Source organism: Sturnira hondurensis, unplaced genomic scaffold (assembly GCF_014824575.4).
Source record: "Sturnira hondurensis isolate 20B ecotype Veracruz unplaced genomic scaffold, ASM1482457v3 Scaffold0004136, whole genome shotgun sequence".
Classification (NCBI taxonomy): Eukaryota; Metazoa; Chordata; class Mammalia; order Chiroptera; family Phyllostomidae; genus Sturnira; species Sturnira hondurensis.
In genome coordinates, this window is record NW_028076767.1 from 55916587 (window position 1) to 55929539 (window position 12953).

The following is a 12953-nucleotide window of genomic DNA, read 5'->3' on the forward strand; positions in this document are numbered from 1 at the left end:
TGTAAATTTCTTTCCAGTGAAATAAAAAAGTTTCCCATGTAAATTTTTTCTGTTATGTATATAAAATATGAAAGATGTTATACCACATCTTGAATCATGCATTTGTAGTGCTTATATTAAGCAACAGATGTCAGTTAATATGCTCCAAAGAGTATTTTCTTAATAGTATCTTATTTTAAAATATATTGAATTAAAATTGAATTAATTTTCTTGTAGTAAGTGAGTGTATGTATAAACAAATTATACTTTTTAAGTAAAAATTGGGATATGTTATAAGGATGAAGGTGTTTTCTTTGTTGCCATAAAGGTGGTCTTAAGGACTTAAGAATATAGAAATATTTGTAATTGCCCAAGGATGTGCTTTGTCTTCAGAACTTCTGTAGAGTTAATGTTGGGAGAAGAACATGCACAAGAGGACAGAGGGAAATCATATTTGAAGACCTAGATTAAAATGTTCCTGCAAATTGACTACTACAACCACTATGGAAAACAGTATGGAATTTTCTAAGAAAACTAAAAATGAACATGTCTTTTGACCCAGCAATTCGACTATTAGGAGTATATCCTAAGAACCCTGAAACACCAATCTAAAAGAACCTATGCACCCCAATGTTCATAGCAGCACAATTTATGATAGCCAAGAGTTGGAAGCAACCTAGATGCTCATCAGTAAATGACTGGATCAAAAAGCTATGGTACATTTACACAATGGAATTCTATGCTGCAGAAAGGAAGAAGGAGCTCCTACCCTTTGCAACATCATGGATGGAACTGGAAAGCATTATGCTGAGCGAAATAAGCCAGGCGGTGAAAGACAAATACCATATGATATCACCGTTAACTGGAATCTAAACAACAAAACAAACAAGCAAGCAAAATATGACCAATGGCACTCAAATATGGAACAGGCTGACAGGGTCCAGAGGGGAGAGGGGAGAGAATCATAGGGGAAAAGGGGATGGACTCACATGAACAAGTATAAAGGACACATGGACAATAACTAAGGTGGTGGGTGGAAATGGGAGGGAGGTGGGGAGCACTGGGGGGGGGGGCAGGGCTGGGAATATAAGACAGAAAACTATACTTGAACAAGAATTAAATAAAAATTAAAAAAATGTTCCTGCAAATTAAGACCTTAGATTTTGACATAATTATTTTGGGGGGTGTATCATAGAATATGGCACGAGAATTCAGATCATGATTCCTTCATTGGCTGGCCATGTGTTGACTGGTAAGGCACTTAAGAATTCTTTTGATTTTTATACTGTGCTTAAGATAAAGATCTTTCTCTGTGATGAGGATTCATTAGACCAGTGCAGTCCAATAGAGATATTATGAGAACCACATACATATATAATTTAAAATTTTCTAATATCTGTAATCAAACATAAACAGAAATGAGTGAAATTAATTTTAGGAATGCACTTTATTTAATCCAGTATGTCCAAAATATTATAATTCAATATGTAAGCAATATAAAAATTATTAGCAATATATTTTGCATTCTTATTTTATATTAAGTTTATGCATTCCAGCATGTATTTTATACGTACAGCACATGTCAGTTTGAACTGCCCCATTTCTAGTGATCGCTATCCTGGTGTGGCTAACTGAATACTGTATCATGAGGATACTGATGCCATAGCAGACAATGCACCATTACATTAAGAGGAAAGCATTGAATTTGTTACAATATTAAAGTTATTCAACATCAACATTCTCAGGATAACAGTCTTGCTTTCTTGGGTGATGAGAGCTTTCCAACTTGCAGGGACATCACTGCTTTCAAGAGACAAAATAAATATGTGGGGAATAAATACCTGACATTAGTGTTTATTAATGTCTTATGGTTTGGCAGTGTGTTCACTTCCCTTTTTAACCCTGGTTGTGAGTCTGAGAAATAGGGGTAGGGTATCAAAGTTTCATTTGCTTCTGAAGAAGCAGGCCAATAGAGGACACTATATTTTGCTCTTTCAGCTCCAAATCTCACGATGCAAGAGTAGATTACAATCTAGGGTGCAGTTACCAAATAATGAGCAAGCCAAGTCAGCCAAAATATGTGTCCTAGCAATTTGTTGCTTTTTTTAAAAAATAAAAAAGCATCTGTTTTGTGGGTGTCTGAAAGGGCTCAGGCTTGTCCCACATCCCCGTTATTATTGTTGTTGTTTACTTGAATCTAGGATAAAATGAGAACGAAGTTTTTTTATTCTTAGGGATGTCTCATTGTATTCAAGGTGGTGGCATTTGGTTGAGGTGAGATGCTCAGGATTGTCACCATCATGCATCAAAGTGCAACAAACTTCCCCCCTCCCCCAGACACTGCAGTCCTTGGATGGTAAGTCAACTGTGTATATCATTCATAGACCTCAGAACACTTGCATTATTTATAGCTGAGCCAGGTGAAGATTCAAGTAATTTCTTTACTTTAGAGCAATTAATTTATATGACAATCATTTTTCAAGGTGCCCCATAACAGTAGAAATGACACTAGTATTGAATGCTTGACTTTTTGTGTTGTTTAGGTTAAAATCATACAATTCATGTCAATATACATATAGGCTACACATATGAATTTAATTAAGGCTGATTTTTGTTAGTAATGTTGCTTTTGCATTTTCAATCACAATCCACATAGGAAACACAACCATTAAATAATAAGCTCCAAGGATTTAAACAACATTCGAACAAGTTTCTAATATACTTTAAATCCTTCTTCACTTCCCCTTCATCCTTGTGTATAATCTCTACCCATCCCCAAATTTTCAGTTGCTAAAATTGTAGTTGTCAGAGACACCTTCCATAGGATGGGCCCTCAACCTCATCACCTGGCACAGGTGGTCTTGCAGGAGTCTCCATTTTAAACAGGAGAGGGTCTCAGGAAGACATCAGAGATGAAGTTGGTGAAACCAAAGTCAACAGGTAGCCCCTACAGTCGAACAATAGGTTGTTTCCGGGACTGAACAGAGAGGGCGCCCTTCCACAGACCCGGACACAGGTAGGAGGACTTGGTGGTGGGAAGAGCCAGGCAGGAATACCCGGGTGTGTGTCCTAGCTGTCTAGTTAGAAACCTTTAGGGCACAGGACTACAAACGAATGTCAAGAGACCTGGATAGCTGGATTTTCTGTAGGGCACTACAGAGCCGACCACCAGGAAGCAGTTGCTGCAGAGCTTAAGTTTTCCCAAAGTCTTTGTAGGGCTTTCCCTCCCGTCGTGGACCCCACCTCCAGTCTTGGGAGCTCCGCGCCACACCCCTTGCCCATCCCCCCGCCCCAAGTTCTGAGCGATCTCCCTTCCTTGCCTTCGTGCTGCCTTTGCCCGCCTGCCCAACAGCGCCAGGCCACAGGCGGTTACCAGAGGGCACAGGGGGCGGAGGCGCGGCAGGGGCGGGCTCTGTCACCCTCATCCGCCCCCAACCCCCACCGCTCCCCTCCAGCTGGCTGCTGGGGTCAGTGGCTGGAGCGCCGCGCACCGCCAGCCAGGAGGGGTGTGGGATGGGGGAGGCGGAGGAGGAGGGTGCCCTCACGGATCGGAGCTAACCGCGCACTTCAAACGGCTGTCGGGCTGCGCTTCCCTCCTGTGCCCCGGGAACTTCAAAGCGGCGGGCCGCCTAGCTCCGCTCTAGGGCCTCGCTGCCCTGCCGCGGCCGCGGGGTGGCCATGACCCGAGCGCTCTGCGCTGCCCTCCACCAGGCTCTCCTGCTGCTCGCTGCAGCCGCAGCGCTCTCGGCAGGTATGACGGGCGCTGCTTCCTACGCATTCACGTGGGTGGGAATCGAGCTGATCTGCAGGTGGGCACCTGCGTGGAAGAAGGTGCTCCGAGAAAACTGACCTTCAGCGGGGCGGAGTGGGGAGCGCTTGTTGGAATGAAGGGGCGCTGGACAGGGCGCTACGTGGGCACCTGACGTCTGGTAGTCGTAAGAGCAGACAGGTGTTTGAGGGTGAAACCACCAGGAGGAGGGGAAAAGCAATAGGAACGTGGAGGTTTGGGTAGGTGGGGTGAGGTGGGTGACAAATTTGGGGGCAGTTTGCAGCGGAGGGAGGGAGTGTGTTTCTGGGTGTGCGCAGGGCTGGGAGTTGGGTGGCACCATTAGTTCACTCTGCAAGTGCTTTGGGGAAGCTTTGTGCTGAGCTCTGGAGAGCTGAGCAAGGTGGTGGGAAGGTGGGGAGACGTAGTGGAGATTCAGGCTGAGTTTGAGGCGGCCAGGGATACCTCAAAAGCCGCTGGTGCCAAGCTATGTAGGCGGGAGTGGGAGCTTCAATTTGCGTGGTTTGCAACACACATTGCTTTCGAGGTACGATCTTTACTAAGAGTTGCAGGAAAAAAAATTCTGGCAAGCGTCCCAGCGTTTATAACAGGTCTGTTCCTTGATAGGCTAAACAGAACCCTGGGCCCAAGCTAGAAACCAAACGTTTCTTTATAATGTTTACTAGAAACTGGGGCAAATGCATCTTTGGTAAAATCACAGTGTGCTGAGATGAAAATCCATTTAACTGTGAAACTATTTTGATTATAACATTTTCCTGGGTTATGGAGACCAGAAGTAGGATTTCTCGATAACTCATTCTTGAAACATTTCAATCAGACATTTAAGACATTTGCACATAAAAACCTGGTGTTTTTCCATAGAACTGTACTTTGCCCGAAGCCAATTTTGATGCATTTTTGTTTTCCCAGATGACAATCTGTTTGACATTAATATCGGATCTGTTTGACTAGATCCTCCAGGGTGGGTAGTTTTTCCTCTTAGCGACATGTGCAGGAGAATGTTTTGAATAGTATGATTGCTGTCATGTTCAAATTTCAGTGTTTCAGATGGTCTAAGAGAATCATGAAATACATTTAAGTGGAATTTTGATTTTTGGAAGGGATTAATTAAAAAAGCAGTTACCCAAAGGTTGTCAGGAAAATGACGAGATAAAGTGAAATATTTGCATTCAGAGTTAGTAAATTCATCAATGGGAAGAAAACTGATGATGGGAGTCTTCATAAGAAATGGGTGGAAATTCTGCTAACTTGAAAGAAACACTCAAAGTACCTTTAACTGATGGAGATTATAAAAAAAAAGTCTTCCAAGTATTTGACTAGACACCAGTGAAATTGCCTCCACAGGCTGTCCATACAGCCCCATATTTAGATGCAAAGATTTCATAAAAGACTCAACTGTCCTTTTATATAGCTTGAAAAGTATGTTTTATTATATGACAAATGTTTTATAAAATTTTAGAGACCATGGGTAAAGCGGCATAGCAAAACAAACCCTGCTATGTTCTTTTAAAGGAATGGAAACTTTTGACATTGAAATGTGCAAAAAAGATAGACTATCCATTTAAATTTGATTGTTTCCTCAAAATCTGAAGGCAGGAAAAATGCCTGATATGGAGATAATTGTCCATATACTAGAAAGAGAAGTACTTACCAAAATTGAACTTTTACAATGAACTTTTGAATGTCACATAAATCACTTTCAATCTCTTTTTAAAACTTTACCCTTCTTTGTTCTCCACAAGAAAAAAGTCTGTTGCTATTTACATTTTTAATTCCTAACGTTTGTACAAACGTTTGACTATTTGTTGGCAGTATTTGAGGTTGTTCATTTATGTAGCCTTCTAAGTAGTTTCTCATGTGGTTATCTCCATTATTTTTGCCCTGGCCATTTTTACAAGTTGTATGATTAATCATTTTGGCCATTTTTCAAAATATACCTGCCATTGTTGACCTGTTATCTGAGAAGTTGCTATTGACACAAGGACAACAAAACTGCATGACAGAAAAAAACCACTTTCTAATTTGGTTCTCCTGAGCACAGGGCCTAGGACCTTCAATCTCTGAAGACATTGACAAACCAACCGCGCTTTTTGCCTTGCTTGTTCTTTCCAGCAGCTCTGTCACCTTGGACGCCATGCATTAACAGCGTCATAGGAACTATTGCTTCTTGTGGCACGTCTCAGAGGCTAATACTGATGGGAACTTAGAGAAAATATTTATTGGACTGGACTGGCTAAAAAAACGAGGTTCCTCTGAGTTACTCTAAGTATCTAGTTACTCAATTTTTTGATCTTTGACAAGGAAGACCTGATGTGACCTCCCAACAGCGAGCATGTGTACTAAACATAAAATTGGCAGAAAATGTCTCACATTATGTTTGAGATTTACAGTAATTTGGATATTATATAGATTTATACATTCCCCACTTCTTTTATGAAACTCCTTGGTCTTCTGATTGGGAAAGGATTACTAAGAGTCTGGAAAGCTAGATACTCTGAAGAGAAAACTTATTCATTTAATAACTAGGGTAGGGGTTGGGGTTTCAGAGAGTGAGTTGTGCCCCTCCAATGACACTTCCCACTATACATTTTAAGCTTTGTTGGAAGTGAAAGCAAAAGCCAGGGATTGACTGAGTTTATAAATGTGAAAGGTGTTGTCACCTTTGCCCTTCTTTAAGCACAATCATTGGTTGGTTAATGGACGCAAATGTGGCAAGAGGCTCCCTGTTTCCAAGGAACAAACTTTTTTAGCCCTGGACAAACTCTGTGCAGAAGTCCTTGGGGGCACATTTCTTCATTGACTATAACGCTTCAGCCCATTTTCTAGCCTCAAATGTACAAAGTATAAAAGAGGGAGAGTCCTCTGATTCACTGCAATCATAGAAAAAATAAAGGATTGGAGGAGTGAGAGAAAGAGAGGAGCAAAGTATGATACCAAATTTTTGACCCAGGCAATGGAATAGACCCCTTAGAGGGGTGAGGCCAGCTGTAGGAGGTGCAGGTCTGGAGAGAAGACGGAGCAGCGGCAGATGGCTGAAGCTCTGTTTTGGTTAAGTTGAATTCAAGATGGTCTAACAGTGCCTGTTAGACACTGAAGTAGAGATATCAAGTAAGCAATGGGATTTATGTGCCTGGAGTTTAGGGTATAGGATTGGCCTGAAGATAAAAAAAAAATACCTAGAGCCAAGGGCACTTGTAGATCATTAAAAAAGATGTATTGCCTAGGGCCATAGACTTAGCAAACAGAGAACACCCAGTGAAACTGAGCTTCAGAAAAACAAATAATTTTTAGTGTAAGTATGTTTCAAATATGACATGGGACATACATATATTAAAAATTAATATTTAATTAATTCTACTAATTTAATTCTACTTTAACTGGGCATTCTGTACTTTTATCTGGCAATCCAACATTAAAGAAACATTGTGGTGAGATAATGAGCTTCTGGCACATGTATTCCCAACTCTTGCATTAGGAAGAGAAGTATAGGCCTAGCTTCTAGTCCTTGTCTCTTAAAACTTCTCTTCTAGATCTGCTGCTGTCCCCTCTGCATCTCTGAATGGATCACTGCCAGCTCTGTGCACTATCTCCACTGCTTCTGCGGAAACAGGGAGGGATACCCAACCTGTCCTATATTTACATGAGTATCTTAGCAGGAAAGCATGTGTGAAAAAGAAAAGAATAACTCTCTAGATGCTCTGCAAATAATTGTTATGTGAAAGCAGTTGGTTTTGCCCAAATTTATTGTCTTTTGGATGTGGTTATTATTTTCAAGTGTATTTTTAGAGTATTTTCCTTTTGTATAAACATTTGTATGTTTCTCTTTTAGAGGAAATGCTTCCAGGCAGTAGCTGAGGTCCAGTTTGTTGACTTTTTCTAGGCAGTGCTTGCATTGCTTATCGTAAGTAAGAGAAGGTTAGGAGGAGAGGTGAATGGATAGAGTAAGGGCTGGGAAGGTCTTAAGTCCCACAGCACCTAATAATCTGACACAATTTGAAGTTTTAGAGCATGTTCTTAGAGATCCACCACAAGTCCTTTAGGAGAGACGTAGGAACACATAAATATCAGCTTCTTGAGAGAAAGAGAGAGACATCAATGTATAGTTCCACTTATTTTTGCCTTGGCGTATCTGGACATCACTTTAAACAATCAGGTTAAAGGTAGCTACCAGGTAGCTAGCTGAGCTACCCAGCCAGGGCTTAAATTGTTGTTCAAGTACATTTTTCTGTCTTTTACTCCCAGCCCAGCCCACCCACCCATCTCTCCCCTCTCCCTCCCATTTCTGTCCCCCCTAGTTTTTGTTCATGTGTCCTTTATATTTGTTCCTGTAAACCCTACCCCATTCCCCCTGAAATTCCCTCCCCTCTCCTCTCTGGACACTGTGAGCCTGTTCTCTATATCAGTGTCTTTGGTTATATTTTGCTTGTTTGATTGTTTTGTTGTTTAGGTTCCTGTTAAAGGTAAGATCATGTGGTATTTGTCTTTCACCACCTGGCTTACTGTGAAAAGGCCAGAGCTGGATGGTTATTCTTACATTGCTTAAGAAACTGAGATAATATTAATATATGTTCATAAGTGATATAGATATGCTACCTTTGCTAAGGCACCTTGGAATACCTCAATTCTTCCTTGGCTCAGCCGTACCTCACTCTAGTCTAAGAGGGGTTACTAAGGGATACCTAAAAAAGGGAAGCAAAATAAGTAATTTTTTTGTTACCTGGTACGTTGACCCAAAATTGCCTGACAGAACTCAAAAATACTTTACTTTCCAAAACTTTTAGTAATTAAATGTCCTAAGAATAAAGGAAGATGTGTGATAAGTCAGAATCCTGGTTCCTGGTGCTATGATACTATCAGAAGGCTATGCTATGCCTGGCAAAATGAAGCCAGGGTGCCAGAGCAGAGGACCTCTATCTCCAACACCTCACCTTAGCCCAGGTAGCTCTGACAAGGGTTCCAGGTGATAATCTCAAGGGTCACTGTTAAGTGAGGAAAAGAAGGTGGCCCATGGAGAAAGGTGGTTGAATCTCTTTTGTGACCAAGCAGGTCCTGTTACTCTCATGCTTTCTATGAGTAGATGCAGAAGTGGCCATGATCTTGAGCCCTGTGCCCTTTGCATTCTTTGAAATCTGGATCCCTAAAGCATGTGGGCCTCTTGGTTCCCTGGAATCTGAGCAATACAAATCACTTCTCCTCTCACTTGGGGATCCATTAAAAAGTAAAAGGGAGGGAGCAGGTGAGTAGGAGTATGAAACAGACAAAGAATACTTTATTTCCATAGAAGCCAACACTCAGCTCTTTCTCAGGGAACACTCCTTTGCCTTGTCACGTGGCTCTTGACTTCATCTACTTTGATGGGTCAACCAGGCTAAGAAGGTTCTTCTCTGTCCTGATCCTTCACTTTTTCTCCTCTAGACTAATTCCCCTTTTCTGTTGTTCTCCTCTGTGGGTTCTTTTTTTTGTTTTGTTTTTTTTTTTGTTAGAGTAGGTATGTAAAGATACTGTTTCTTTGGAACTGTTTTAAATTAATCTCCTCAAGAATTCATGGGTGAATCATTCAGTATGACTCAAGAACTTGGCTTATTATTTTTTTAAACAATTTAAATTTGCCAGGGACTCAAGTGTCCCAAAATAGATCAATCTACTTTTCATTAAACTTTTCACATCAAGAAAATGATTAGTATACTCTAATTTTGAAAATGAAACACATTTTCTCCTGATCTATTTTGTCATCCTTATCTCATGACAAGATAAAATGACAGAGATAGATGCCATATCTTACATGTTAAGTTTCGTAGAATTTTTACTGAAAGCTGTAATTGCCTGAAATAAATATTCTGTGTTGAAAAACCAGACTAGAAAACAATCTAATCCACCTAGATCTGGACAATGGTTAAGTTTCATAAATGCATGCTATCCAAGGCCTGTTGACTCAGAGGGTGGTAGTCCACATTAATACAACTTTAAGGAACCAAATTGTTTCAAAACAGAGCCAGAATATGTTAAGAAGTATTAATTCATCACATCTCACAATTGTATATGAAGACATTTTTTCTGGCCTGCTTCCCTAAGTGTGTGTGATTTTTTTTATTTCTCCATCCCCATTATTGCTTTCTAAGAGTAAAGATCTACTCTGTGAACATTTGCCTACTTTAATAATCACAGTGAGACAGTGTTTGCACTCAACTTCCACTTACAATCTGCAGTGTGTATTCCCAGGAACTAGATAATACAGTGTAAATCTGAAGCATTGAATAAAGAATAGTTATATGATTAGCAGAAGATTCCTTACAGAATAATAAAATGTGCAATTGAGTGAACCACTCTCCTTTTTTTTTAACTCTCTTACCTACAGCTTTTTCCTAGCTTGAATATACATTATCTATATTATATTAAAGCGTGTTGCTTTTTTGGACACAGAAGAAAGTTGATTTTGTTAAAACAACTAGACCTCTTTAAAAGGACTGAGAGTTATTTTGCTGAATAAAGATTAAAATTGCCCTTTAGAATTGCTTTTACTAAACTCTGCTTTCAGTATTGCCATTAAGTTTTGCATAATATTTCTTTATTATCTCTTTAATATCGATAGTATTTGTAGTGCCATCACCTCTTATATTCCTGAGACTGGAAATTCAAATTTTCTCTCTTTCTACTTTGATTAGTTACTGAAAGGGTTATCATTTTTATTTATTGTTTTCAAATAAATAACTCTGTGTTTTATTGATTTTTCTTTGTTGTTTGTTATTTTTAAAAATAGTTTTCTGCTCTTATAATTATCTATTTTTCTCTACTTACTTTGAATTTAACTTACTCTTTTATTATCCTAGCTTCTTAAGTTGCTACCTTGGATTAGGAAGGACACTTTGGCCCTGGTCAGTGCGGCTCAGTTGGCTGGGGGTTGTCCCCCACACCTACTGGTTCCATTCATCGTCAGGGCACATGCCAGGGCTGCAGTTCGGACCCCACTTGGGGTGCATTAGGAAGGCAGCAGATTAATTTTTCCCTCGAATCAATGTTTCTCTTCCTCTCTTTCTCCTTCCATTCTACTTTCTTTAAAATAAAAAATAAAACAGTTAAAACATTAGAGTGGCTAACTGTTTTTGAAAGGGTTGCAAAGTATGTGTTTTAGGCTTCTGAGTCATAAAGTCTATGTTGTCACTACTTAATTCTGGCATTTTAGTAGTATAAAAGCAGCCAAAGAAAATACAGAAATAGATGTTGCTGTGTTTCAATAAAACTTGATTTACACGTGAGACAGCCAATGGGCTATAGTTTGCTGACCCTTTCTTTTTTAAAATTATATTTTATTGATTATGTTATTATGGTTGTCCCAATTTTTCCCCCTTTGCACCCCTCCACCCAGCACCCCACACTCCCTCAGGCAATTCCCACACCTTGTTAATGTCAGTTGGTCATGTATATAAGTTCTTTGGCTACTCCATGTTCTGTACTGTACTTTTTACATCTCTGTGGCTATTCTGTAACTACCAGTGTGTGCTTCTCAATCTCCTTACCTCTTTACTCATTCCCCCAACCCACCCTCCCATCTGGCAACCACCAAAACACTCTCCATATCCATGATTTTGTCTTTGTTCTTCTTGTTTGCTCAGTTTGTTTTTTAGACTCAATTTTTGATAGATATGTCTTTATTGCCATTATATTGTTAGTAGTTTTGATCTTTTTCTTAAATAAATCCCGTTAACATTTCACATAATAATGTTTTGGTGATAATAAAATCCTTCAGTTTTTTTTCTTGTCTGGGAAGCTCTTTATCTGCCCTTCGATTCTAAATGATATCTTTTCTGGGTAGAGCAAACTTGGCTATAGGGCCCTGCTTTTCATGACTTTGAATATTTTTTTGCCAATCCCTTCTAGCCTGCAAAGTTTCTTTTGAGAAATCAGCTGACAGCCTTATGAGAATGCTCCTGTGGGTAACTAGTTCCTTTTCTCTGGCTGCTTTTAAGATTCTTTATCTTCAATCTTTGGAATTTTAATTATGATGTGTCTTGGTGTGGACCTTTTTACATCTATCTTGTTTGGGACTCTCTCTGCTTCCTAGACTTGCATGTCTATTTACTATTTGGTGACAAATCAGGGAAGTTTTCTTTTAATATTTTTTCAAAGAGAATTCCAATTTCTTACTCCTTTTCTTCCCCTTCTGGCACCCCTATGATGGAAATGTTGGAATGCTTGAAGTTGTCCCAGAGGCTTCTTACACTATCCTTATTTTTTTTTGGATTTTTTTTCTTCCTGTTGTTTTGATTGCTTGTTTTTTGTTTCCTTATATTCCAAATCATTGATTTGATTCTTGGCTTCATCCTCTACTGTCATTTCCCTATAAAATGTTCTTTATTTCAATTATTTTATACTTCATTTCTACCTAGATCTTTTTTATGCCACTGAAGTCTTCACTAAATCCCTTGAGCATCCTTCTAACTCTAACCAGTGTTTTGAACTCTGCTTCTGATAGATGGCGAATCTCCATTTTGTTTAGCTCTTTTTCTGGAGTTTTGATCTGTTCTTTCATTTGGGCCATGTTTCTTTGTCTCCTTATTTTGGCAGCCTCCCTGTATTTGTTTCTAAGTATTAGGTAGAGCTGCTATGTCTCCCTGGCTTGGTGGTGTAGCCTAAAATAGTAGGTGTCCTGTAGGGTCCAGCAGCACAACCTCGCCTATCACCTAAGCTGGGTACTCAAGGTGTGCTGTCTGTGTCAGCTGATCACACCCTCCTCTCTAGTTCAGCCTTGGTTGCTATTGGAAGGTCCGTGGGAGGAATTTACCCAGGCCAGTCAGCTGCAAGTACTGGCTGTGATCACTGACCACCCACTTCTGCCCTCCATGGAGGTTCAGCTGTGCAGGGGCAGTGTGGTGATGCTCCAATATGATTTGTAGCTGTCTGCTGGGTGCACAGGCTCTGGGGTTTCCTGAGAGGTGCAGGCCAAGGTCAGCCTCCATGAGCTGTAAAGCAATCTGCAGATGGCTGCTACTTGTGCCGGGCTTGGAGGTTTTCAGTAGAAGCCCAGCTGTGAACCCAGGTTGGCTGTTGGTAGTGCCAGCCCAAGGGCCACTTAGCAAGATGCATGGTGACTAGGGGCTTACTGAGGCTTACTGCTGCATGTTTGAAAGGATTTAGGAAGTTATGAAGCACGAGCCAAGACAAGCCATTCATATGGAAAAGCTACTGTTGA

At 40.2% G+C, this 12953-nt stretch overlaps 1 protein-coding gene across 2 annotated transcripts in view; it reads left to right on the forward strand.

Moving 5' to 3' along the window:
• Nucleotides 1-3429: 3429 nt before the first annotated feature.
• Nucleotides 3430-12953, forward strand: part of ACVR1C (activin A receptor type 1C) — a 71943-nt gene continuing 62419 nt past the window's right edge. For both annotated transcript variants that reach the window (XM_037044672.1, XM_037044673.1), the window contains exon 1: nt 3430-3730. In XM_037044672.1, coding sequence (XP_036900567.1) covers nt 3658-3730 — 73 coding nt within the window. In that variant the 5' untranslated portion in view covers nt 3430-3657. The remainder of the gene's footprint in view (nt 3731-12953) is intronic.